This window comes from Tinamus guttatus, unplaced genomic scaffold (genome assembly GCF_059628265.1).
Source record: "Tinamus guttatus ecotype Peru unplaced genomic scaffold, ASM5962826v1 Tinamus_guttatus_pri_ptg000334l, whole genome shotgun sequence".
NCBI classification, from domain to species: domain Eukaryota; kingdom Metazoa; phylum Chordata; class Aves; order Tinamiformes; family Tinamidae; genus Tinamus; species Tinamus guttatus.
In genome coordinates this window covers 214,479-240,000 of record NW_028288868.1, presented here as the reverse complement: position 1 = coordinate 240,000, position 25,522 = coordinate 214,479, and the positions used below count along the sequence as shown (strand labels likewise).

The 25,522-nt window shown below is 53.5% G+C and overlaps 2 protein-coding genes and 5 non-coding genes across 8 annotated transcripts; 1 reads left to right on the top strand and 6 right to left on the bottom strand.

Annotated features, from left to right (window-relative positions):
• Positions 1-126: 126 nt before the first annotated feature.
• On the bottom strand, positions 127-2,953 carry IL4I1 (interleukin 4 induced 1). The gene is made up of 6 exons (XM_010225040.2): positions 2,732-2,953; positions 2,399-2,511; positions 1,807-2,008; positions 1,505-1,573; positions 1,201-1,337; positions 127-952 (listed from the first exon to the last, which is right to left on the bottom strand). The coding sequence occupies exons 1-6, from the start codon at positions 2,924-2,926 to the stop codon at positions 127-129; spliced, it is 1,542 nt and encodes a 513-aa protein (XP_010223342.2). The 5' UTR covers positions 2,927-2,953.
• Positions 2,954-6,171: 3,218 nt separating this feature from the next.
• Positions 6,172-6,280, bottom strand: TRNAL-CAA (transfer RNA leucine (anticodon CAA)). Its single transcript has 2 exons — positions 6,243-6,280; positions 6,172-6,217 (listed from the first exon to the last, which is right to left on the bottom strand). It is a non-coding gene; the product is annotated as a tRNA-Leu (tRNA).
• A 2,361-nt stretch (positions 6,281-8,641) lies between these two features.
• TRNAE-CUC (transfer RNA glutamic acid (anticodon CUC)) lies at positions 8,642-8,713 on the bottom strand. The gene has a single exon. It is a non-coding gene; the product is annotated as a tRNA-Glu (tRNA).
• Positions 8,714-8,981: 268 nt separating this feature from the next.
• Positions 8,982-9,090, bottom strand: TRNAL-CAA (transfer RNA leucine (anticodon CAA)). Its single transcript has 2 exons — positions 9,053-9,090; positions 8,982-9,027 (listed from the first exon to the last, which is right to left on the bottom strand). It is a non-coding gene; the product is annotated as a tRNA-Leu (tRNA).
• A 4,328-nt stretch (positions 9,091-13,418) lies between these two features.
• On the top strand, positions 13,419-24,490 carry LOC104577560 (E3 ubiquitin-protein ligase TRIM7). Of its 2 annotated transcripts, XM_088529662.1 has the most exons (8): positions 13,419-13,830; positions 20,461-20,645; positions 21,424-21,510; positions 21,633-21,860; positions 22,356-22,378; positions 22,748-22,863; positions 23,029-23,061; positions 23,923-24,490. In XM_088529662.1, exons 1-8 carry the CDS (start codon positions 13,476-13,478, stop codon positions 24,447-24,449), a joined length of 1,554 nt encoding a protein of 517 aa, XP_088385788.1. In that variant the 5' UTR covers positions 13,419-13,475; the 3' UTR covers positions 24,450-24,490. The 2 variants fall into 2 exon arrangements, with proteins under 2 accessions (XP_088385788.1, XP_088385787.1); XM_088529661.1 differs by lacking the exon at positions 13,419-13,830 and having other exon boundaries at positions 20,090-20,645.
• On the bottom strand, positions 15,318-15,389 carry TRNAE-CUC (transfer RNA glutamic acid (anticodon CUC)). Its single transcript has one exon. It is a non-coding gene; the product is annotated as a tRNA-Glu (tRNA).
• On the bottom strand, positions 15,643-15,751 carry TRNAL-CAA (transfer RNA leucine (anticodon CAA)). The gene is made up of 2 exons: positions 15,714-15,751; positions 15,643-15,688 (listed from the first exon to the last, which is right to left on the bottom strand). It is a non-coding gene; the product is annotated as a tRNA-Leu (tRNA).
• Positions 24,491-25,522: the final 1,032 nt, after the last annotated feature.

The following is a 25,522-nucleotide window of genomic DNA, read 5'->3' as shown; positions in this document are numbered from 1 at the left end:
GATAGATAGCAAATCTCCATCTCCCTTCACCGTTGCGGAGCGCTCCCGCTCTCTTGGCTCGCAAAGAATCGGGTCGATACCCCCAAAAGCAGATGCCCCCCAACGGGGCTCATCCCAAGGGACCCTTTAGAGCTCGTTTTTCTCCCCAAACGGCCCCGGATGCTCCCGCTCGGGCGGCCCCGCGTTGCCGCTCTCGTGGTGGATGTTGCCGGCCGCTCTCACGGCCGATTTGATGGCCGTGTCGATCCAGGCGTGCGGCTGCGCCGCGTGTTCCCCCGCAAAGTGCACCCTGCCCTCGGCCTCGAACAGGGCCTGCGAATAGTCCGTGAACTGGTACGGGGTGAAGGCGGCGAAGGCCCCGAACGAGTGTTTCTCCAGCTGCCACTTCTGCACCACGTGCCGGTCGCAGGTGAATTGTAGATACTCCTTGCTCACTTGGTGCAACACCGAGAGGTCCTCCAAGACCACGTCCAGGCACTCCTCCTCCGTGAGGGCCAGGAAGAACTCGGCGTCGTCGTTCCAGGTGTAGGAAGCCAGGATGACCCCCATGCCGCTGGAGAAGTTGTGGCTGGGGTAGTAGATGAACCTGGAGGGGCGGTCGGTGATGGATTGGCCACCCCAAATTCCATCCTTCTCCCAGAACTTCTCCCTGCAAGCCAGGACCACCTTGGTGGAGCTGGCGTAGTGCACGGAGCGGAGGGCATGGGTCTTCCCAGAGGACAGCGGCGGCAGGAAATGGATGTGCCTGGTGGCTTTGGCCGAGGACGTGACAAGGACGTAGTCGGCGGCCGCTACACTCGGAGCGAGGGTGTCCAGAGCGCGGTAGAACACCCTGACCTGGTTGTCATTGGTCATGATCTTCTCCACGGTGCAATTGAACCGCACGACACCCGGCAGTGATTTGTGGAAGGCCTTGGGCAGCAGGTCAAACCCTCCCGTGATTTCATCGAAGCTGGAAGGAGAAGGTGTTGAGCCAAAAAGCCTGGATTTTAGGACCTACAAGACTTGAGCTCTTCTGGAGAACCCTACAAGTCTTTGTAGTTTTGCGTAGAGCTATCAACTCCCTTGTGATGTTGCTGCAGCTCCCAAGACCAAGAGCCTCCAACTGCCCAAGACCAAGATTCTTCTATGTCCCTCCACAATTCCCCCTTTCCCATGGATTTCCATGGACAGGCACAAAACAGGAGAACTTGGTCTTACCTTTCCTCGTCCGAGAAGGTGCTGAAATCCCACAGGGAGGCAAGAAAAGACAAATAAAATCCGGAGTCCTCATTCATCAAGTCGCCGATCATCTGGACGGCTCCTCTGCTTAGGTTTCCTACTTTAATCAAATACTCCTAGGGGAAAAGAAGGATTTTTTGCTCCTTTCTTGTCATTTTAAGAATGCAGATTAGGAAAAGGTACCAGGAAATGGTGACGGAGGAAAGCAGATTAATTCTGATTCTTTCTCCAAATGGGTTTATCGGTGCTAGGAATTAAAAGTATCCATGAGAAAACTCTTTACCTTGGTGGAGAAGGAGTCGTGTTTGGCCAGATACTTCTTGCAGTCTGTAGACTGGAAGTTCTTGAGGGCCTGCAAAGGAAACATGGATAGAGTTATAATGAGGAAAAGTGCCTTTTCCCAGACAAAAAGCAGTCCCAAAGAACACAATATCGGAAAAAAATTGAATTGCACTTGGAAAAATAATCCCTGTCCACCCCTTGAACGTGGGGATGGAAGTGTCACCTTCTCCCCTGTCTTGGAGGGACATGGTGTGACACAAATGAGCCTTGGCCACAAAGTTTCCCATCCCCATAGCCACGAACCTCCTTTAGGGCTTCCCTGTAAAGCTGGCTGGCACTTTTTCCCCTTTCCGATGGCTTCACCGGGTATTTGAGGATGTCGGGATTCCTGGAGACGTCCCCGGCTCTGGCTTTGACGCCGTTCACCAGGTACCAGGTGTTTTTGTCCGTGTGGATGAAGGGGTTGAGCTTCAAATGGAACTGCCGGATAAACTCCCGGACGAGCCTGGAGGAGAAAGGAAGGTGGAAAGGGGTGAGGACACATGAAAACCACCCAAAAAGGGCCATCCCATCACCATGGGAATGCTGCTGTTCTGCCTAATTCCTTGGCCATTGGAGGGGAAAAAGAAATGGAAAAAATGGAAAAAAAAACATGGCATTTAATGCAAGCCACAGCATTTAATCCAAAGTGTCCAAACTGGGACGCTTTCCACAGAATCATGGAATTGTTAGGGTTGGAAAAGACCTTCAAGATCATCAAGTCCAACCGTAAGTTGTCTCACTAGCCCCCAATGCAGCCCCTTGAAGCATCACCAGAGCCTTTGGCCTCATCAGCTTCATCCATCAAGGCTGATTCCTGTCCTGATCCCGGTTGGGAAGCAGGATGTGCCCTTACCTGTGTTTGCTCGGCAGCCGCATGGCTCCCAGCTCCGCGTACCATCCCGATCCCTCGTCTCGGTGTGTCCAGATCCGCCCGCCCACCCTGTTGCTGGTCTCCAGGACGGTCACCTAGAAGCAGGGATGAGATGATGGATGTTCCCATGGGAGATATTTCAGGAAAAACTCCCCCAAAACACACATCTCCCCTTGGAGCAAGATATATCCCTGCACTATGGCCAATAGACCATGGGCACATCCCAAACTCTACGCATTGCTCAAGATCCCACCATCTCCAGCGCCAAAAAAAGAACCCGGAATGGGAAAACTGGGATCATCCTTGACTCCTTACCTTGTGTCCGGCATCACGGAGCAGCTTTGCTGCTGTGAGGCCGCTTATTCCCGCTCCAACGATGACCACCCTCACCGGATTCGTTGCGTTTCCCAGCCCTTTCCGTGCGATCTCCAGCAGCTCATCGTAATCTTGGTCAACAAGGCAATATTCCGGGAAGCCGGAAAACCTCTTGGCACTGAGGAGCCCTACCATGAGGAGCACTTGGAAAAGAACTGGAAAGAGAAGGAAAGAGGGGAAAATTATGATACTGAAGGTGTCTTGCTCCAAAAAAACCCCAACGAGCAGCAAATCAGCGCTGGGACGAGCGGCAGTGTTAGAAAATTGGTGACAATCCCAAGATCAGCAAATTTTTGCCCTCAACGCAGTGTGATTCGCAGAAATCAAGACATTTAAACTAAGGGTTTCCCCACAATAGATGCGTCAACGTTCTGTGGGTCTTTGCACAGAGACGGGAAGTCTGAGCAGAAATTAATTTGGGGAGTTTCCAGTTTTGTTTTCTAGTTGCGTTTTCTGTTCTCCAAAGAAGCAACTGGATAACGTTCGTCTGCTTCTCCTTTTCCTTGCTGATGCTGGGTTCCTTCCAGGAAGATTAAAAATTAATAATAAATAAATAAGTGGTTTAAAACCATAAGGAAGCTCATACTCCTGGAAATTCCCTGAGGAATTGCCACATTCCTTGAAACTGCCGTGGATTTGCTAGTCTGGCTTGAAATGCACCTGAATTGCTGCAAAGAAACCTTGGAGTGGTTTTCCAGAAACCTCAGTGGTTTTCCAGATGCCTAAGATTCCCAAAAACATTCCTGGACTTGCTGCCTCCCTTCCCATCCCAAGCCTCAACCCCAGGGAAGGTGGAGAGCTCTTCCATGGAAGAGCGCGATGCGTTGAGTCCCACTGAGGCCTTCGGGAGCAACCCACGATCTCCACCAAGGCGGTCGGGATGGAGAAACCATGGACCCATTTTGAGAAGATTTCTTGGTTGGGATGGAGAAACCTGATTCAAGATTCCTTGGTTGGGATGGTGTAAGAGACTGTTTTGGATTGTGTTTTTCTTGACATTTTTCCCATACCATTTAGGACTTTTTGACCTAACCACCCCGTCTATCAGCTTGAGGTGTCTTATCTCAATTTATGACTTCCTGGCCTTGGTATCCTGCCTCAAGGAGGACTGAGATGCCATCTCCGGGTGTTTTACCCCCATACAACCTCCTGACCTTGGCATCCTGCCCCTGGGAAGACTGTGATATCAGCTCAAGGTGTTTTATCTGCTCCTTGGCCTTGGCGTGCTGTCTTTGGCACAAGACCCAAAGTCCAGCCATGCCTACGGCGCTTGCACTTGATTTGGTTAAGAGGAGCCTCCCTTGACACACGGAAAGACCCGATCCAAGCGGATTTCCTACAGGAACGTCCCCAAGGAACTCAGGTTATTCCTGCATTTTGTACTCTCCTTATTCATCTAACCACGTCCCTCAGCCATTCAAGGGGATGCCGAAGACCCCAAGGTGCCACCAACCACCCAATACGATGACGGAGAGGCCGCCAGAAGAGAAAGCCAAGCAAAGCGACCCAAGACGTTGAGCGAAAAGCCACTCACCGAGCCTGGCCATGGTCCCAACCCGAAGACAAGTCATCCTCTACGTCTGCTTTCATTTTATAGCCTGGCTTTGAAAAAAAAAAAACCACCACCCAACCGTGTTTGCTCAGAGAAGTCCTTTCAATCAACACAGCCCAAGCGTGATTTGCCAAGGAGAAGGGGAACTAGTTTACGTAAATTATATAGAGTCCTCCGTATTTTTTTCTCCCCGGCGGCATTAACAGCTTTGATTCTCAGCCATTAGGTCATAAGACATCCAGCAAAGGGTTGTGATCATCAGGTCACCGTTGGGGTGGCCGCACCCCTCTTCGGGACATCCTGAAGGCCTCACAGTGGGGAAATACTTGGCTTGGTTCCCCCCACCACAACCCATTTCTGCATTTCTTTCCAGGCATCTCAGTGTTACCACGGATTTTGTCACGCGAGACCACGGAGATGTGACCCCGAATCGGCCTTTCCAAGGGGGACGATGATCTCTGCATCTTGGATTTCTTAACCAACCCATGGTGTTCGGCCGTGTTGATCCTCTCTCCAATAACTGGGAAGGAACCTGGATGCCTTCACCTAAATGGCAAAAATTGGTGAGTTGTGCACCTTTTTTTCCACGTTTTTTCCAACTTTCTGGGGTTGAGGGACCTACCAGAACACCCTAAGGTCACCTTAGAGAAGGTCCCCAATCTTGGAGCAATTTAGTCTTCCCGTAGTCTCATTTTTGCTGCCAAATCTTTGAGCGTTGGTGCAACAAAGTTGGGAAAATGGTTGGATTTGTGCCCAATTTAGCAGCTTTCATGACACCAGTTCCCCTCTGTCCTCATTCAGGCCAAATCACTTAATGTCCCTTAAACTTTCCTGTTGGGAAAATGGAAATGAAAGTGTCTCATGCTTCATTTTTCTCTCGGCCTCGGATTTTTGTTGCTACTTTGAGGTTTTGTCCTCCAAACCACCCGCTCATCCCTTTGAAATGCTAAAGAAACCCAAATCAAAGGCTTCATTTTTCTCCTTCCTTTTAGTTCCTGGTACCTGGAGATTTCCACAGGAACCTCCTGAGGAGGTTTCACCCGTGCCTATGAATAATGACATTGGGTAGATCTGGGAATTAAGTGATGAAACCAGGAGTTAAGTGTGTCACTCGAGGACACCTTGAGCTGTCGGAGGGCGGATTCCTTGATTTATTTCTCCTGCTATTTTTTGTCTTTTGGGATGGTATTGGATTACTGCATGTCCAGACAAGCCGCCTCAAAAGCAACCTCAAATAACAGGGTTTATTGTTTGAGGGTGAGCAATGCACCCCGCTCGTTGCAAAACGCGCTCGGCCCTGCAATCAGCAAGATTACTGGAAAGGGAACTGCCGATTGCAGCAACCGGCAAAGAAAAGGGACAAAAAAAAACCACTGATTTGGCAAAAATCCCATCCGGGAGGACGCGGAAGAGGGTTGTTCCCATTCCTCCTTGCTCCCGATTGCATCCGGGTGCTGCTTCCAGGTTGGAGCCTCCCTGGGATGAGGCAAGTGGGGACAGGAGGAAGCCACCAAGTCGGATATAGGGAGGCCGATTAGTTGCATGCTGGCTAGGAGAGTCTGCAAAACGCATTTTTATGCCCCAAAACAGCCATTTATACCCCAAAACCACCATTTAAGGCCCACATTGGCTGTGGACAGACAGGCGGCAGCAGGGACCATGTCCCTCTTTGGATGCCGCTATCCAACCTCATCTTAACTCCCATGGAAAGATCCACTCATCCCGGGGCTTTTCCTTTTTAAGTGACTCAAATAAACAAAGAATTCCCCAGATATCAGCTCTTTTTTTTCCCCAAGTCCCCAAATCGTCGTGCAGGAAAAAAATGATGTGTCAGAAGTGGGATTTGAACCCACGCCTCCATACGGAGACCAGAAATCCCAGGAGAGAGAAGGGCAGATCCTTGAGTCTGGCGCCTTAGACCACTCGGCCATCCTGACACTGCTGAGGGAGGTATTTTTACTCATTTTTTGCATGTTTTTGCACATTTTTTGCCTTTTTCCCTTTTTTGGCACAATTTTTCCTTTTTTTTACGTGGACCCTTTTTTTTATATTTTATGCATTTTTCTTTTTTTTTTGCACAAATATCGAAACTTTCTTGCACATGTGGCGTATTTTTTGCACTTCTTTGCACCATTTTTGCACTTGTTTGCACCTTTTGCACATTCTTGGTACTTTTTTACACTTTTTTTGCACCTCTTTGCACATTTTTTTCGTACTTTTCTGCCCTTTTTGTGCATTTGGGGCACATTATTACTTTTCTTTTTGTAGATTTTTGCCTATTTTTTTGCATATCCTCGTAATTAATGCACAGCATGCGTGCCGATTTGCATGAGAACGGGAAGAAAAAGATCCGCCGATGTTAAACACCCGGAGGGGGAAAATCCTGGGCGCGGCGGGGGGTGGTGCAATTTGTTGCCTAATTAGCGCTAATTTGACCCGGAGCAAATGAGCTGGGGAAGATTTCGAAGGCGGAAGAGGTTTTTCCAAAGAATTTTTCCGCCTGTGCTTCTGGAAGCCGCCCTGGCATGTGGAGCACGTACAACCGCGAGCGGGAATTTGCGCTGGAATTTCGTCCCGGAAAAGGGTTAAAGAGGAGAAATCCGTCTCTTTTTAGGCAATAATGACAAGATCCGCACCGGGATGCGAAGGATCTTTGGGATCCGCACGGAGAGACTCTCCCCTAGTGCCTACGGAAGAGGAGGGAACAAATTCCCATGGGAATGCGGAGCTGCTGCAGGGATCCCCGCCCGCCCAGGAGCTTGTTGAGCCGCCCGGAAGCGTCCGGCGAAATTAGCGATTTTTGGCTGACCCGTTTTCCTCCGATCCGCCCCATTTTTCCCAGCCGCGCGGGCGGGGCGCCAAGGCGGAGGGAACCGCGATGACGCAAGGGGGCGTGGCTTTGAGCCTGCGGCTGCGGAGGGGCGGTGCCACTGTGACGCGCCGCGGGGGGCATTGTCCCTCTGGGCCAATAGCGGCGCGCGGCCGCGCGCCTTCATTTGCATAAGGCGGCGGATAAAAGGGGCCGCGCGGCGGGCGCCGCGGCAGAACCATGAGCGCCGCGCGGGGACAGCGACGCTCCCGGCGGCGCCGGCGCCACCAGCAGCGGCCGCGGCGGCGCCCGGCGGGCAAGAAGCAGCCGCGGGGCCGCCGGGGCCGCTGCTCCTCGCAGCCCATGGACACGCGGACGCTGCGGCAGATCCGGCGGGACAGCAAGCTGCTCTCGAGCAAGGCCAAGGGGCTCATGATCCACTTCGTGGACGACCTGTCGAAGCGGGTGTCGCGCGAGGCCGAGCGGCTGCGGCGCGAGAGCCGCCGTCCCACCATCAGCCCCGAGCACATGCAGGCCGCGCTGCGGCACGTCATCCCCAAGCGGCGCCGCGGGCAGCTGCCCACCGTGGCGCCCGCGGCCTGCACTGAAAACGCGGAAATCCTCCCCAAAAAACCCCAAATCTCCACCCCTTTCCTTCCCTCCTAGAGCTGAAATGTGAAGAAAAGGCACCAAAAGGGAGCAAAAGCCAAAAAAAAAGTCAAAAAGCTGCTGCCAAGCCCTGTGCAACTGACCGGTTTGCAAAGTGACGAGAAAAAAGAAGCAATTTGGGCACAAAGGGAGAAATTGCAATGTCTAAAGATGCTTTTGAGGAAGGAAAATCCAGCCAGGATGAACCCCTGGGATGAGAAATGAGCCTGAGGATGGAGAGATCACAGGAATTTCTATTGTTTAAAGAGGAAAACTACAGAGACCAGCTGCAAACAGAGAAAAATATATATTTAAAAAGACTCCCCAAATGGCCCTGGAACATCATAAAATCGGTTAAGGAGACAGCAGAAATGAAATAGTCAAGATGGGCATCGCAATAAAGTGGAATTTAGCAGCGCTCAGTGGTGTTGCGGGTTTCTTTGCATCAAAAACACCAAATCTGGGTGGTTTTTTCTCAAGGACTTGCAGCCCTTTCTCCTTGTTTTTATTTATAGAGTTATATTTCTATATATGTAAATACCCTGCAGAAAAAGGCACTTGTTCAGGGCAGGGAAAGTGCCTCCAGCCTCAATTATCCCCTGGTTACAGTGATGTTTGCTTATTAAATTAATCTATTAATAACATCAAGGGTAATTAAAGCAGAAAATAAGCCAGGTCAACCCTCAAAGTGCTGAGTGATTGGGAGAAAAATGAGGAGATTTGAAGGTTTCCCCTAATCCATTTCTGTGAGTCTTCATGACAGCATGTGCCCCAGAGTTAGTTAATTAATTAATGAAATTCCCTCTTATTTGGAGGAAAGAAAAGGGCTGGAAAAATGACATTCCCTGACCGGGAATCGAACCCGGGCCGCGGCGGTGAGAGCGCCGAATCCTAACCACTAGACCACCAGGGAAGCACAATGCAAAATTTTTCCCCAAATCATTCATTTTTCCTTTCTTTTTAATTGCATTTTTTTCCCCTCACTTTTTATTTTTTTTTCTCTTTGTTCTTTTTCTTTTTGTCCTCGCCTGCAGTTTTTGGAGAAGGGCACTTTACAAGCCCTCTCCTTGCATCCAAAAATGGAATAAAACCCCCAAAAGGAGAAATTGCCTTTTTTCCAGGTCCATCCCTGTGGGATGGGGTGAATTATTTAATTAAAAGGAAAAAAATGGAAAAGGATGTGTCAGAAGTGGGATTTGAACCCACGCCTCCATACGGAGACCAGAAATCCCAGGAGAGAGAAGGGCAGATCCTTGAGTCTGGCGCCTTAGACCACTCGGCCATCCTGACACTGCAAAAAAATCCCCCTTTTCACCTATTTTCCTCAACCCTATTTTTTGCCAATCTCTATTTTGCTGTCAAAAACTTCCCTCCATGTGCTGCAATTAACAGTTTGCTAATTAACCTGAGGAATGATCCCAACTGGATTGTTTCTGCAGGTGGGAAGGGTGGAATTTGGAAGCTCTTTTGGGCTTTGATTGGGTAAACCCAATAAAAATAATATCAAAAAGGGGTATTTTGGCCCAATTCTGCCTTTTCCAGCCTTTACCCTTAATGCAAATGCAGCGCTGACGTCACAAGGGACACCCGCACCGCCAGCCAATCCCCGTGCGCGCTTTGGATTCTGCCTTTTCTAGCCTTTACTCTTAATGCAAATGCAGCGCTGACGTCACAAGGGGCACCCGCACCACCAGCCAATCCGCACACGTGCTTTGGATCCTGCCTTTTCCAGCCTTTACCCTTAATGCAAATGCAGCGCTGACGTCACAAGGGGCACCTGCACCACCAGCCAATCCCTGTGTGCGCTTTGGAGCCCTCATTTGAATACAACCCCCTATAAAAGAGCCCTGGAAGTGCATGGTAGGGAGGAGACCCCAGCCCGGAGCAGGAGACCCCCATGGCCGCGGGCGGCAAAAAGACGGAAAAATCCGCGCGGAAGAGGAAAGCGGCGAGGCCGAAGGGGCGGAAGGCGCTGTCGGGCCGATGCGGCGCCGCTCTCAAGAGCCTGCGGTGCGAGGTGAAGAGGAGCCCGTGCGGCCGGTACATCTCGGAGCTCGTGTCCCACCTGCGCCCGGGCCACATGTCGGCCAAGGCCAAGCGGCTGATGGACTCGTCCATGTGCGTCCTCTGCAAGGGGGTGGTCACGGAGGCCGACCGGCGCCGGCGCCGCCGCCGCGGCTCCTTCATCGGCACCTCGGAGGTGCAGGCGGCGCTGGAGAAGGTCATGAAGGGCAAAGGCAGCGTCTACGTGGCCTTCGCCATCCGCAGCCGCTCGTCGTAGGCCCAGGAACGAGCACGTTTGCCCCCCGCCAAGCCCTCGGGATGAGAAAAATGGAAAAAAGAAGGAAAATAGAAGCAAATCTAGTCTCGGAAGACCCTACGTGGCCTCCGCCATCCGCCGCCGGTCGTTACAGACCCAAGAATGAAGCACATTAATCTCCTAGACCAAAAACCCACCGCGTTTGTCCCTTGGCGCGTCCTTGGGATGAAAACGATGAAAAAAAAAGAAAAAAAAAAGAAGAAAATTAGTCTCAAAAGCCCCTATCACCTGCCTGATATCGTTTCCAACTCGATGTGCCCCAAAACAACGTCCTATCAACATCACCCTCTTCCAACCAGATGTCCTCAATGTCACCGGGGCCGAGGCGCGGTACCGAGCAGGAGAGATAAAACACATTTCCTGCCACCAAAATGGTCTTTTTTAATTTTGGGGGAAGCAGAAATAGGTGTTTTGGGGGAATTTGGGGAAGATTCGGGGTGTGGGGAAGGGCAAGGAGCTGGGAACCCCACCAAAAATTGTGTTTTCTGCCTCAAAACCCCCCAAAACCTCAACAGGTCAGAGTCCAAATAAGTGTTTGGGTCTCCTGGGTGACAAATCAGCAGTTTTTGGTCCTGGTCTGGCCAATTTGCGGATCCCTCACCCCAAAACTAGAAGGTCTCTGTGCCCACTGTTTGATCCACCCTCCTATGGGGATTTACTGCCAAAAATATGCCAAAAAACTCATCGCCGGCCCGTTTTTCCCTCCCCAAAAAGAGGCACCAAAAGCAGGTTGCAGCTACGTTCCGTTTTTATTGCACTGCCAAGAAGATCTAGATCCTTTATCTTAGTCTTTTTTAAGTTCTTTAATCGCATTTATTTCGTCATTTCTGTCCTTTTGCTGCCGTGGAAACGTTCCTGATGTCCCAGATGGAAACCAAGCGCTGCAAGGGGGGGTATTTTTGGGAGGCAGTCCCATCGGAGCGGGATTTTGCTGTTTTTCCACCTCCTCATCCAACTCTGGGATGCTGGAGAGGGGAGGGAGGCCCCTCATGGCGATGCCTCGGGGACGGGGGCGGGCGGCTCAGGCAGGGCGGTCCGTGAGGCCTTTGGGGCGGCCTTGGGGGTGACAGGTCGGCGCTGCCGTCGCGCTTCGGCGGAGACCTGCTTGTAGATGTCGTTCACGAAGCTCGCCATGAGGGCCTGCGCCTGGGTGGACATGCTCCGCTTGCCCGTTCTCGGCCCCTTGGAACCGCGCGGGTGGGGGGAACCCTTCCGCCCGCCAATCCTCACCGCCCGCCTTGGCTTGTGTGGACTCTGATACTGCTTCTGCTTGGCCACCCGCTGGGTTTTCAACCTCCGTTGAGAGGCGCTTTTTTTGCTCCCTTTCTCAGCCGCTGCCATCGCTCTTGTCCTGCCTCAGCGCCCTGGTGACTGGAGCACCTGCCGCCCCCGCCTCACCTTTTATACCCTGCGGCATGCAAATGAGGTGCTCGGAGCCCTCCCATTGGCTGAGGGGAGCCACGCCCCCGTGCGTCACAGTGCTGCCTCACGGGCGACTGCCTCGCGGTTGTTCGTCGCTGACAGAGTCGGCCATTTTGGGGCCTCGTGTAAATGGGGCCGTATCCCATAAAAACACCCTCGGGTCTCCTCCCCTTGCCTCAAAGATTTTAAAAATGGTCCATTTTGGTTGCCTTTTTTTTTTCCTTTTTAAAAGGATTTAGAGTCGATGTCACCTCTGGTGATGGAGCCAATGGGTAGTGCTGCACCCCCAGGCTGAGGTCCCCATTAGACTCACCGCACGCACAGCGATTTCCGCAGCAGATTAAAGATGATTTAGGATCTTTAGTTATTTATAAGCGCTGATAAAAGGCTAATATTATCATGCCCAAGTGGAATATGGGAATATGGAACCATCAAAGCAGTGGATCCCACCGTCTCCCTTGGATCACTTCCCGTGAGTCAAAAAGCAAATAATGTCTTGGCTCCCTGCTTCAAAACAGAGGCAGGAGCTAAACGGTGTTTGGGTCAAGCTTCCCAGCTTTTGGGGCTCTTCGCAACCCAAAATAAAGCAGATTCGCTGCAGGTATGCACAGGGGCACAGGGGATTTTTTTCCGCCTTTTCCCCTCATCCCATCCCACAGGACAGGGCATTAGCAGCCTGCTGAACAAAAGTGGGAATCGTCCCCCTGGAAAGATGTCATTTCCTTAAAAGATAATAATAAAAAATATATAGTTTTTCTAGCTTGAAGACACACCCCCCCCATCTCTCACCGCCTACTTTTGCCCTGGCTGAGGCCTCTGCCGCCATTTTGGAAGTGGGCAGCGCCGCCATTTTGGAGGCGGGGAGAGGGCTGCCATTTTGGAAAAGGGCGCCGGCCGCCATTTTGGAAGCGGTTGCTCCTCTTCTGAGGCCATCCGCCCCCCTCACACACACGCACGACCCCGAAAAAGCGGTTTTTCACCTCAAATTCGCCCCCAAAGGGTGTTTTATTTGTGCACTGTTTCTTCTTTTCCCCCCATTTCAAGCCAGGTCGCTCAAGCCACGCCAGGACACCCAGCAGCAACCAAAGTGAAGAAACTTCCCTTATGCTCGTGTGTCCCCCAAAATGTTTTTTATGTGAGAAAAAAAATGATGATGACATCCCAGAACTCCCATAAAATGCCCCATTTTGGCTCAGAATACCCTATTTTGCTCCCACTGCCCAGTTCCAGACAATTCCTTGAGGTTTCAGTGGTCCTTATCTCCGCCTTCAATCGTTTTTTGCTGTTTTGTCTGTATTCCCTCATGATATCCGAGAACATCCGCTGTTTAGTCTATATTTTCCAGCAACAACAGCAAAAATAAGTCATTGGGGGCATTTTCTTCTGTTTTCCTTTTTTACCTCAGCCACCAGCTGAGGGGGCAAAAAGGGGCTCTTTACCAATAATCGCCCAAGCAGCCTAAGTTTGGGACCAAAAGGGGCATTTTGCGGCTAGGCTGGGGGGTGTCACGATGCAAAAAGTTATGGCCAAAACAGGGAATGCCCCCCCCCACTTTGGCCCAGGTGCCCCCCCACACACACACACCCTAAAGAAGGACCCAGACCCCTCCATACAGCAGATAAGCCCAGGTGTCCGGACCTCCCCCACACACACACCCTAATTAAGGACTCAGGGATGGAACCAGGATTTTCCCGTTGGAAAATGGGCCCAGGCGTCCGAGACACATCCCCCCGCTTCCCCCCTCCCATCCGGGCCCCCCCGCGCGCATGCGCACTTCTCCCCACCCCACCCGCGCAGGCGCCCTGAGCCTCCCCCACCCTCCGCGCCGCCGCACGGCGCATGCGCCCTCCCTCTCTCCCCCCGCCCCCCGCAACATCCCGCCCTTGTGAGGGGAGACGCGAGCGACACCGGCCGCGACGGCGCCGCTGCCACCATGGAGGCCCCGCCGGCCCCTCCGCCGGTGCCGTGCAGCGCGGCGCGGAGCCTGCAGGACGAGCTGACGTGCCCCGTGTGCCTCGAGTACTTCACGGACCCCGTGCTGGTGGCCGAGTGCGGCCACAACTTCTGCCGCGCGTGTGTCACGCAGTGCTGGGAGGACTCGGCGCGCCGCCTCTGCTGCCCGCAGTGCCGCGAGCCGGTGCCGCAGCGCCTCTTCCGCCCCAACCGCTCGCTCGGCAACATCGTGCACATCGTCCGGCAGCTCGGGCTGCCGCCGGGCCTCGCCGAGCCGCCGCCGGGGCCGCCCGCGCCGCCCGCCGCTGCCGGGCCCGGGGGAGGCGGAGCGGGTGCGGGGCCGCCGCGATGCCCTCGCCACGGGGAGCCGCTGCGGCTCTACTGCGTGCAGGACCGGCGCGCCGTGTGCCGATTTGCATGAGAACGGGAAGAAAAAGATCCGCCGATGTTAAACACCCGGAGGGGAAAATCCTGGGCGCGGCGGGGGGTGGTGCAATTTGTTGCCTAATTAGCGCTAATTTGACCCGGAGCAAATGAGCTGGGGAAGATTTCGAAGGCGGAAGAGGTTTTTCCAAAGAATTTTTCCGCCTGTGCTTCTGGAAGCCGCCCTGGCATGTGGAGCACGTACAACCGCGAGCGGGAATTTGCGCTGGAATTTCGTCCCGGAAAAGGGTTAAAGAGGAGAAATCCGTCTCTTTTTAGGCAATAATGACAAGATCCGCACCGGGATGCGAAGGATCTTTGGGATCCGCACGGAGAGACTCTCCCCTAGTGCCTACGGAAGAGGAGGGAACAAATTCCCATGGGAATGCGGAGCTGCTGCAGGGATCCCCGCCCGCCCAGGAGCTTGTTGAGCCGCCCGGAAGCGTCCGGCGAAATTAGCGATTTTTGGCTGACCCGTTTTCCTCCGATCCGCCCCATTTTTCCCAGCCGCGCGGGAGGGGCGCCAAGGCGGAGGGAACCGCGATGACGCAAGGGGACGTGGCTTTGAGCCTGCGGCTGCGGAGGGGCGGTGCCACTGTGACGCGCCGCGGGGGGCATTGTCCCGCTCGGCCAATAGCGGCGCGCGGCCGCACGCCTTCATTTGCATAAGGCGGCGGATAAAAGGGGCCGCGCGGCGGGAGCCGCGGCAGAACCATGAGCGCCGCGCGGGGACAGCGACGCTCCCGGCGGCGCCGGCGCCACCAGCAGCGGCCGCGGCGGCGCCCGGCGGGCAAGAAGCAGCCGCGGGGCCGCCGGGGCCGCTGCTCCTCGCAGCCCATGGACACGCGGACGCTGCGGCAGATCCGGCGGGACAGCAAGCTGCTCTCGAGCAAGGCCAAGGGGCTCATGATCCACTTCGTGGACGACCTGTCGAAGCGGGTGTCGCGCGAGGCCGAGCGGCTGCGGCGCGAGAGCCGCCGTCCCACCATCAGCCCCGAGCACATGCAGGCCGCGCTGCGGCACGTCATCCCCAAGCGGCGCCGCGTGCAGCTGCCCGCCGTGGGCGCCCACGGCCTGCACTGAAAACGCAGAAATCCTCCCCAAAAAACCCCAAATCTCCACCCCTTTCCTTCCCTCCTAGAGCTGAAACGTGAAGGTGCCAAAAGGGAGCAAAAGCCAAAAAAAAAAAAATCAAAAAGCTGCTGCCAAGCCCTGTGCGACTCACCGTTTTGCAAAGTGACGAGAAAAAAGAAGCAATTTGGGCACAAGGGGAGAAATTGCAATGAAGGTTTCCCCAATCCATTTCTGTGAGTCTTCATGACAGCATGTGCCCCAGAGTTAGTTAATTAATTAATGAAATTCCCTCTTATTTGGAGGAAAAAGGGCTGGAAAAATGACATTCCCTGACCGGGAATCGAACCCGGGCCGCGGCGGTGAGAGCACCGAATCCTAACCACTACACCACCAGGGAAGGACAATGCAAAAATTTTCCCCAGATCATTCATTTTTCCTTTCTTTTTAATTGCAATTTTATTTTTTTCTCTTTATTCTTTTTCTTTTTGTCCTCACCTGCAGTTTTTGGAAAAGGGTGCTTTACAAGCCCTCCCCTTGCATCCAAAAATGGAATAAACCCCCCAAAAGGAGAAATTGTGCCTTTTTTCCAGGTGCATCCCTGTGGGACAGGGTGAATTATTTAATTAAAAGGAAAAAAATGAAAAAGGATGTGTCAGAAGTGGGATTTGAACCCACGCCTCCATACGGAGACCAGAAATCCCAGGAGAGAGAAGGGCAGATCCTTGAGTCTGGCGCCTTAGACCACTCAGCCATCCTGACACTGCAAAAAATTTCCCCTTTTCACCCATTTTCCTCAACCCTCAGTTTTTGCAAATCTCTATTTTGCTGTTGAAAACTTCCTTCCATGTGCTGCAATTAACAGTTTGCTAATTAACCTGAGGAATGATCCCAACTGGATTGTTTCTGCAGGTGGGAAGGGTGGGAATTTGGAAGCTCTTTTGGGCTTTGATTGGGTAAACCCAATAAAAATAATATCAAAAAGGGGGATTTTGGCCCAATTCTGCCTTTTCCAGCCTATACTCTTAATGCAAATGTAGCGCTGACATCACAAGGGGCACCCACACTGCCAGCCAATCCCCGCGCGCGCTTTGGATCCTGCCTTTTCCAGCCTTTACTCTTAATGCAAATGCAGCCCTGACGTCACAAGGGGCACCCGCACCGCCAGCCAATCCCCGCGCGCGCTTTGGATCCTGCCTTTTCCAGCCTTTACTCTTAATGCAAATGCAACACTGACATCACAAGGGGCACCCGCACCGCCAGCCAATCCCTGTGTGCGCTTTGGAGCCCTCATTTGAATACAACCCCCTATAAAAGAGCCCTGGAAGCACATGGTAGGGAGGAGACCCAGCCCGGAGCAGGAGACCCCCATGGCCGCGGGCGGCAAAAAGACGGAAAAAATCCGCGCGGAAGAGGAAAGCGGCGAGGCCGAAGGGGCGGAAGGCGCCGTCGGGCCGATGCGGCGCCGCTCTCAAGAGCCTGCGGTGCGAGGTGAAGAGGAGCCCGTGCGGCCGGTACATCTTGGAGCTCGTGTCCCCACCTGCGCCTGGGCCACATGTCGGCCAAGGCCAAGCGCTGATGGACTCGTCCATGTGCGTCCTCTGCAAGGGGGTGGTCACGGAGGCCGACCGGCGCCGGCGCCGCCGCCGCGGCTCCTTCATCGGCACCTCGGAGGTGCAGGCGGCTCTGGAGAAGGTCATGAAGGGCAAAGGCAGCGTCTACGTGGCCTCCGCCATCCGCAGCCGCTCGTCGTAGGCCCAGGAACGAGCACGTTTGCCCCCCGTCGAGCCCTCGGGATGAGAAAAATGGAAAAAAGAAGGAAAATAGAAGCAAATCTAGTCTCGGAAGACCCTACGTGGCCTCCGCCATCCGCCGCCGGTCGTTGTAGACCCAAGAAAGAAGCACATTAACCTCCTAGACCAAAAACCGACCGCATTTGTCCCTTGGCGCGTCCTTGGGATGAGAAAGATGAAAAAAAAAAGAAAAAAAAAAGGAAGAAAATTAGTCTCAAAAGACCCTATCACCTGCCTGATATCGTTTCCAACTCGATGTGCCCCAAAACGACGTCTTATCAACACCACCCTCTTCCAAACAGATGTCCTCAATGTCACCGGGGCCATGGCGCGGTACCGAGCAGGAGAGATAAAACACATTTCCTGCCACCAAAATGTCTTTTTTAATTTCGGGGGAAGCATAAATCAGTGTTTTGGGGGGATTTGGGGAAGATTTGGGGTATGGGGAAGGGCAGGGAAGTGGGAACCTCCCCAAAAATTGTGTTTTCTGCCTCAAAACCCCCAAGAACCTCAACAGGCCAGAGCTCAAATAAGTGTTCAGGTCTCCTGGGTGACAAATTAACAATTTTTGGTCCTCGTCTGGCCAATTTGGGGATTCCTCACCCCAAAACTAGAGGGTCTCTGTGCCCACCGTTTGATCCACCCTCCTACGGGGATTTCCTGCCAAAAATATGTCAAAAAAAAAACTCATCGTTGGCCCATTTTTCCCTCCCCAAAAAGAGGCACCAAAAGCAGGTTGCAGCTACGTTCCGTTTTTATTGCACTGCCAAGAAGATCTAGATGCTTTATCTTAGTCTTTTTTAAGTTCTTTAATCGCATTTATTTCATCATTTCTGTCCTTTTGCTGCCGCGGAAACGTTCCTGATGTCCCAGATGGAAACCAAGCGCTGCAAGGGGGGGTATTTTTGGGAGGCAGTCCCATCGGAGCGGGATTTTGCTGTTTTTCCACCTCCTCATCCAACTCTGGGATGCTGGAGAGGGGAGGGAGGCCCCTCATGGCGATGCCTCGGGGACGGGGGCGGGCGGCTCAGGCAGGGCGGTCCGTGAGGCCTTTGGGGCGGCCTTGGGGGTGACAGGTCGGCGCTGCCGTCGCGCTTCGGCGGAGACCTGCTTGTAGATGTCGTTCACGAAGCTCGCCATGAGGGCCTGCGCCTGGGTGGACATGCTCCGCTTGCCCGTTCTCGGCCCCTTGGAACCGCGCGGGTGGGGGGAACCCTTCCGCCCGCCAATCCTCACCGCCCGCCTTGGCTTGTGTGGACTCTGATACTGCTTCTGCTTGGCCACCCGCTGGGTTTTCAACCTCCGTTGAGAGGCGCTTTTTTTGCTCCCTTTCTCAGCCGCTGCCATCGCTCTTGTCCTGCCTCAGCGCCCTGGTGACTGGAGCACCTGCCGCCCCCGCCTCACCTTTTATACCCTGCGGCATGCAAATGAGGTGCTCGGAGCCCTCCCATTGGCTGAGGGGAGCCACGCCCCCGTGCGTCACAGTGCTGCCTCACGGGCGACTGCCTCGCGGTTGTTCGTCGCTGACAGAGTCGGCCATTTTGGGGCCTCGTGTAAATGGGGCCGTATCCCATAAAAACACCCTCGGGTCTCCTCCCCTTGCCTCAAAGATTTTAAAAATGGTCCATTTTGGTTGCCTTTTTTTTTTCCTTTTTAAAAGGATTTAGAGTCGATGTCACCTCTGGTGATGGAGCCAATGGGTAGTGCTGCACCCCCAGGCTGAGGTCCCCATTAGACTCACCGCACGCACAGCGATTTCCGCAGCAGATTAAAGATGATTTAGGATCTTTAGTTATTTATAAGCGCTGATAAAAGGCTAATATTATCATGCCCAAGTGGAATATGGGAATATGGAACCATCAAAGCAGTGGATCCCACCGTCTCCCTTGGATCACTTCCCGTGAGTCAAAAAGCAAATAATGTCTTGGCTCCCTGCTTCAAAACAGAGGCAGGAGCTAAACGGTGTTTGGGTCAAGCTTCCCAGCTTTTGGGGCTCTTCGCAACCCAAAATAAAGCAGATTCGCTGCAGGTATGCACAGGGGCACAGGGGATTTTTTTCCGCCTTTTCCCCTCATCCCATCCCACAGGACAGGGCATTAGCAGCCTGCTGAACAAAAGTGGGAATCGTCCCCCTGGAAAGATGTCATTTCCTTAAAAGATAATAATAAAAAATATATAGTTTTTCTAGCTTGAAGACACACCCCCCCCATCTCTCACCGCCTACTTTTGCCCTGGCTGAGGCCTCTGCCGCCATTTTGGAAGTGGGCAGCGCCGCCATTTTGGAGGCGGGGAGAGGGCTGCCATTTTGGAAAAGGGCGCCGGCCGCCATTTTGGAAGCGGATGCTCCTCTTCTGAGGCCATCCGCCCCCCTCACACACACGCACGACCCCGAAAAAGCGGTTTTTCACCTCAAATTCGCCCCCAAAGGGTGTTTTATTTGTGCACTGTTTCTTCTTTTCCCCCCATTTCAAGCCAGGTCGCTCAAGCCACGCCAGGACACCCAGCAGCAACCAAAGTGAAGAAACTTCCCTTATGCTCGTGTGTCCCCCAAAATGTTTTTTATGTGAGAAAAAAAATGATGATGACATCCCAGAACTCCCATAAAATGCCCCATTTTGGCTCAGAATACCCTATTTTGCTCCCACTGCCCAGTTCCAGACAATTCCTTGAGGTTTCAGTGGTCCTTATCTCCGCCTTCAATCGTTTTTTGCTGTTTTGTCTGTATTCCCTCATGATATCCGAGAACATCCGCTGTTTAGTCTATATTTTCCAGCAACAACAGCAAAAATAAGTCATTGGGGGCATTTTCTTCTGTTTTCCTTTTTTACCTCAGCCACCAGCTGAGGGGGCAAAAAGGGGCTCTTTACCAATAATCGCCCAAGCAGCCTAAGTTTGGGACCAAAAGGGGCATTTTGCGGCTAGGCTGGGGGGTGTCACGATGCAAAAAGTTATGGCCAAAACAGGGAATGCCCCCCCCCACTTTGGCCCAGGTGCCCCCCCACACACACACACCCTAAAGAAGGACCCAGACCCCTCCATACAGCAGATAAGCCCAGGTGTCCGGACCTCCCCCACACACACACCCTAATTAAGGACTCAGGGATGGAACCAGGATTTTCCCGTTGGAAAATGGGCCCAGGCGTCCGAGACACACCCCCCCCACACTCCCCCTCCCATCCGGGGCCCCCCCCCGCGCGCATGCGCACTTCTCCCCACCCCACCCGCGCAGGCGCCCTGAGCCTCCCCCACCCTCCGCGCCGCCGCACGGCGCATGCGCCCTCCCTCCCCCCCTCCCGCAACATCCCGCCCTTGTGAGGGGAGACGCGAGCGACACCGGCCGCGACGGCGCCGCTGCCACCATGGAGGCCCCGCCGGCCCCTCCGCCGGTGCCGTGCAGCGCGGCGCGGAGCCTGCAGGACGAGCTGACGTGCCCCGTGTGCCTCGAGTACTTCACGGACCCCGTGCTGGTGGCCGAGTGCGGCCACAACTTCTGCCGCGCGTGTGTCACGCAGTGCTGGGAGGACTCGGCGCGCCGCCTCTGCTGCCCGCAGTGCCGCGAGCCGGTGCCGCAGCGCCTCTTCCGCCCCAACCGCTCGCTCGGCAACATCGTGCACATCGTGCGGCAGCTCGGGCTGCCGCCGGGCCTCGCCGAGCCGCCGCCGGGGCCGCCCGCGCCGCCCGCCGCTGCCGGGACCGGGGGCGGCGGAGCGGGTGCGGGGCCGCCGCGATGCCCTCGCCACGGGGAGCCGCTGCGGCTCTACTGCGTGCAGGACCGGCGCGCCGTGTGCGTCGTGTGCCACCTGTCCCGCGAGCACCGCACGCACACCGTGCTGCCCGCCGAGGAGGCCGCGCACGCTGCCGAGGTGAAGTGGGGTGGCTTTGGGGGCCCTTCTGTGCCTGGGAACCCTCCCCTTCGGGTGGCTTTGGGGGGTGGGGAGCTCCTTTCTGAAGCTTTTAGGGACCCCCCTGTTTGGGGAGTCCCCCGAGTGTCTTTTGGGGCCTCTCCTGCCTCCTTCTCCTGGGTGGCCTTAGGGATCCTCCTCCAAGGGGTTGGGGAGACCCTATGAGTGGCTTTGGGGAACTCTGCTGGGTTCCTTTATTGATCCCCATGGGGCTGGGGACCCCTCTGTGTGGCTTTAGGGACCCCCTGGGTGACTGGAAACCCGTGGGTGGCTTTAGGGATCCCCCTCAGGTGGCTTTTAGGGACCCCCCCGGATGGATTGGGGAGCTCCCCTTTGTGGCCTTGAGTGGCCTCTCCCAGGGGTGACTTTAGGGAGCCCCTGGGGGGGGCTTTGGGGACTTCAAGGGGACTGGGAAGCTCCCCGCCCCCATCTCGGCTTTTAGGGATTTCCCATTTGGCCTTTGGGGACTCCAAGTGGCTCTGGGGACCCCCCCAGGGGTGGCTTTGGGCCCCCTTGGTGGCTTTATTACTAGTAAAGTTCTTGAGGCTTTGTATTTTATGGTCCCTTTTGCAGTTCCTCACCCCAGCTTAGATTAACAGTGGCTGCAAAAAGAAGATTTTTTGACAAAATTCAGCTGCTGGAATCTCTCACAACCTCTTTTCTCTGAATTCCCAAATAAGAAGGATCGCTAATATCCTTTTTCTTTCTCCCTTTTTTTTTTTTTTTTTTCCTCCTTCAGGAGGTGCCCCAGGAGCATTTGAGCTCCCTAAGGAAAAGCCGTGAGGAAGCCAAGGCCGAGCGGGAGAGGCAGAGCGAGGAGCTGCTGGTGAGTCCCTTGGAGCAGGTATTTTCCAGTCTCCATCCCTGCCATGAAACATAATTCCCAGTGCCCTGAGCTGGAAAATCAGGATATAGGAATGCTGGAATTTTCTCCTGTGGCTTTTGCAGAAGCAAACTGAGGTGGAGAGGCAGAAGATTGTGGCCGAGTGCAAAGAGCTCCGGAGTTTCCTGGAGGAGAAGGAGCAATTCCTGTTGTCCCGCCTGGAAGAGCTCGACAAGGGTATTGTCAAGCGGAGAGATGAGAGCGTATCCCGCCTTTCCGAAGAGATTTCCCAGCTTGATAAGCTGCTGGGAGAGCGGGGAGGAGAAAACGGCCCCGGAAACCAGTCCGGGCAGGTGAGACTTGGAGCAGAATGTCTGGGATGTGTCTCCCTGCTCCAGATGTTGTAGGGTGCAAAATCCAGGATTCTTGGGCCTGGAATTCCTAGAAGGGCAAAAACTCCTTATAGAGGTTACTGGGTGCTGGAGAGCAGCTCGGATCTGGGGGGCTTTAATCCCATTTTGGAGTTAACTCCATTTTCCATAACAACTCCAGCTGTTCCATTCACTTGGGTCGTTGTCACGGGGCTTTGCTGCTCTGTTTGGGCTTAAAACCCCAAATTCACCTGTCTGCAGCGACAAAAATGAGTTTTTCTAGTAATGATGCTGCTTGGACCCCTCCAAGAAACACAAAAACCACCAAAAATTTCACTTCACTCCTCACTTCTTCCTTGCTGTGAGCCTGGAATTGTCATGGCTTTAAGTGCTTAACGGCAAACATGATTTTTCATATTTTATTTTATACTTCTTTAAATTATTTTACTAAATTACTTTCTTTTTCCCTCTTTCTAGGGTGTTGCCACTGCTGGAAGTGGGTGAGTGAGCGGAGACTTTAGTGGGTTAACTGGGAGAACTGGTGTCAAGGTCCCATTCATCTTAATTGCTTATTTTGGGATTCCTATGCACATATGGGCCTTAATTTAACGCAAAATTAGGATTTTCTCAACAGGAAAACAAAACCGGGCAGTTACGGGAGGGTTTCTAGGGAAAAAAAAATCACTTTATCAAATGCTAAATAGGACAGAACTGGATGATTTTCCCACTTGGAGAGCCCCAAAATGGATTAAGGGGAACAACCAAACCCCTTTGGTTGCCAACAGGCTCCTTCTCTACTTGTAGTTTTAAAGATTTTGATTTTTCTGTGTGGAGTTCCCCAATTCCTGTCTCTCCCCCTCTTCTCCCAGCTTTGAGAGCTGGATGTTCTGCAAACCGGAGCCCGGATTCACGGAGCTGGAGAAGAAACTCAAGAGCTTTTCCCAGAAAAGTGCCGTGCTGAAGGAAGTCCTGCTGGAGTTCAAGGGTGAGTGGGAATACCCTTAGGAAAAACAGGAAAAGACATTCCCTGTTTTTCCATGTGCTGATGTCTCTCATAGCCCTGGAGGGAGGGATGTAGGTACTATTTGGGAATATTTTCCATGGATAAAGGGTCTAAAATTTCCTTTTTTTTTTTTTTTTCCCCCCACAGAGAATCTCCGGTTTGAATTGGAGAACGACACGGGTAAGCGCCACGCAGCGGAGTGGGACCTTGGGAATTTGCCCTTCTTTTTTCCAACCCTTTCCTAAGGGTTTTCCAACCCTCCTCATAGCAAAAAGGGGAAAACTCAGAGTTAAAGGAAGGGCAAAGAACTGATCCCGCTGTCAGAGAGCCCTTAAGGGACAATCTCGGAGCGTGGTGACAAACTGCAGGGTTTGCCTGGAGTGCCTGGACCATATCCTGGATTTCCATGTCCTGGAGCACAAGGAGAATCCAGCTTAGGGCTGGACTTTGCATCCTTTCTATTTTCTGGAGGCAATTCAGGGATCTCACTGCTGTCTCTCTACTCCAATTCCTTTCCATTGGATAGGGAAGGGACACGCAAACCCTGTCTTATTTTTGGACACATTCCCACTTCGTATCCCTAATTTCTGACCACGGTGGCAATTCCTTTCCATTGGATAGGGAAGGGACACGCAAACCCTGTCTTATTTTTGGACACATTCCCACTTCGTATCCCTAATTTCTGACCACGGTGGATACAAACATCCCTTTAAACACAAGGATAATTCCACTAATTCCTTCCTGGCAATTCCCAACAACTAAAAATGATAATTCCAGCTAAAATTGCTGGGATTAGATGGTGCTATGACAACTAACCTTGCATGGGATGGATTCCATTGGGAATTCCAAATTCCCAAGGTTCTGAGTGGAAATCAGCTATTTTGCCCCATTTCTCAGATAATTTTCAAGGAAAAGCCCCCCCTTGGCTCCCAATTCAGTGTACTCGGAGCCACCAAGGGCAAATTTGTCCCCAAAAGGGACACGGGATACGTGATGGTGGCCGACACCGCATGGATATTCCTGGTTTTCCCCCCCATCCAGGCGACCTCTCTCTGGATCCGGACACAGCCAACCCCTACCTGGTGCTGTCGGAGGACAAGCGGAGCGTGCGGCTCCGGAGCGCCCCGCAGGAGCTCCCGGCGCATCCCAAACGCTTCGACTTTTCCTTCTGCGTCCTGGCGGCCGAGGGCTTCCTGGCCGGGAGACACTACTGGGAGGTGGAGGTGGGTGACGGGGACAGCTGGGTGCTGGGGGCGGCGCGCGAGTCCGTGCGCCGCAAGGAGAAGATCGACTTCGCTCCGGAGGAAGGGATCTGGGCGGTGGGGCTCAACTGGAAGGGCAAAAACTGGGATCAGTACCAGGCGTTCACGTCGCCGGAGACGCCGCTCTCCCTGTGCGAGAGGCCCCGGAAAATCGGGATCTACCTGGACTACGAGGGCGGCTGGGTGGCGTTTTACAACGCGGACACCATGGCCCCCATCTTCACCTTCACGGCCGCCTTCTCCGAGAGGATTTTCCCCTTCTTCTGGCTCTTCTACGTGGGCTCCTCGCTCTCCCTGTGCAATTAGCAGCACCCCCCCCCCCCATTTGCAATTAGTCCCCTTTTGCAATTAGCACCCCCCACACCTTGCAATTAGTGCCCCATTGCAATTAACCCTTGCAGTTAACCCCCCATTGCAATGAACTCCCCCTTGCAATTAAATCCTCTTGCAACGACCCCCCCCAGTTGCATTTAACACCCCCCCTTTGCAATTAGCCCCTCTTTGCAATTAAAACCCGTTGCAACAGCCCCCCATTGCGATGCCCCCTCTTTGCAATTAGCCCCCATTAAGACAAACCCCCTGTTTGTGGTTAATTAACCCCACTGTTGAGATTAAACCCCCCCTACAACTCCCCCCCCCATTGCAATTAACCCCCTGTGTGATTAACCCCTTTGCAATTAACCCTCCTTTGTAATTACTGCCCCCCCTGCCATTACAATTAATTAACCCCCCCTTCATTTTCTTCCCTCCTTCCCAAGATGACCTGCAAGTTGCTCTTGCTTTTCCCTCCCAGACAATTTCCCAACAATCTCCACATTTTCCTGGGGTCGCTCTTGCAAAATTCCCTTGTTTCCTCCTTGCATTTAACGTTTTGGGTCCTTTTTAACCCGAAAATTTCCCCCCGGGCCATCAACTGGCCAAAATAGCCTTTTTTCCCCCTCTTTTTTTTTTTTTTTCCCCCATTTTTTCCCCCTTCTCTAAAGCCCCTTCTGCCCTGTTTTTCCTTCCGAAGCTCCGCCTGGAGCTCTGCTTCTTCCCGCTCCGCTCGTAGCCCAATGGATTGGGAAAGCGAAGGAGAGGGAGGACAGAGAGCTGCATCCCAACCTGCTTCCTGGCTCCTTGCAGGTCACTTCCATCTTTTTTTTTTTTTTCCCTTCTCCTTGTTTTTTTCCTTCTTTTTCCTCTCGTTTCCCCCGCCCCTTCTCCTTGCGTGTCTTTTTTTTTCCCCCCTCTCTCCTTGTTTTTCCTCACGGGAAAGTGGCCATCCCATTTTCACGCTGCCCATTGCACTAGAGAGCAAAATCCCCCTCCGCGATCCTCCTTTTTTCCCATTTCTCCCAGATGGATCCGAAACCTGGATCCAGGCTGTTGCGGAGCTC

What these genes read in the sequence shown, in the direction of transcription:
- LOC104577560 (XM_088529662.1), top strand. Translation starts at nt 13,476, where the DNA reads ATGGAGGCCCCGCCGGCCCCTCCGCCGGTGCCGTGCAGCGCGGCGCGG. An exon ending in CCGGAAACCAGTCCGGGCAG is followed by an intron (nt 21,861 to 22,355) that starts GTGAGACTTGGA and finishes CCCTCTTTCTAG; the next exon opens with GGTGTTGCCACTGCTGGAAG. An exon ending in GTTGCCACTGCTGGAAGTGG is followed by an intron (nt 22,379 to 22,747) that starts GTGAGTGAGCGG and finishes CTCTTCTCCCAG; the next exon opens with CTTTGAGAGCTGGATGTTCT.
- IL4I1 (XM_010225040.2), bottom strand. Translation starts at nt 2,926, where the DNA reads ATGGTAGGGCTCCTCAGTGCCAAGAGGTTTTCCGGCTTCCCGGAATAT. An exon ending in ACAGGGAAGCCCTAAAGGAG is followed by an intron (nt 1,574 to 1,806) that starts GTTCGTGGCTAT and finishes TTTCCTTTGCAG; the next exon opens with GCCCTCAAGAACTTCCAGTC. An exon ending in ACCTTCTCGGACGAGGAAAG is followed by an intron (nt 953 to 1,200) that starts GTAAGACCAAGT and finishes TTCTCCTTCCAG; the next exon opens with CTTCGATGAAATCACGGGAG.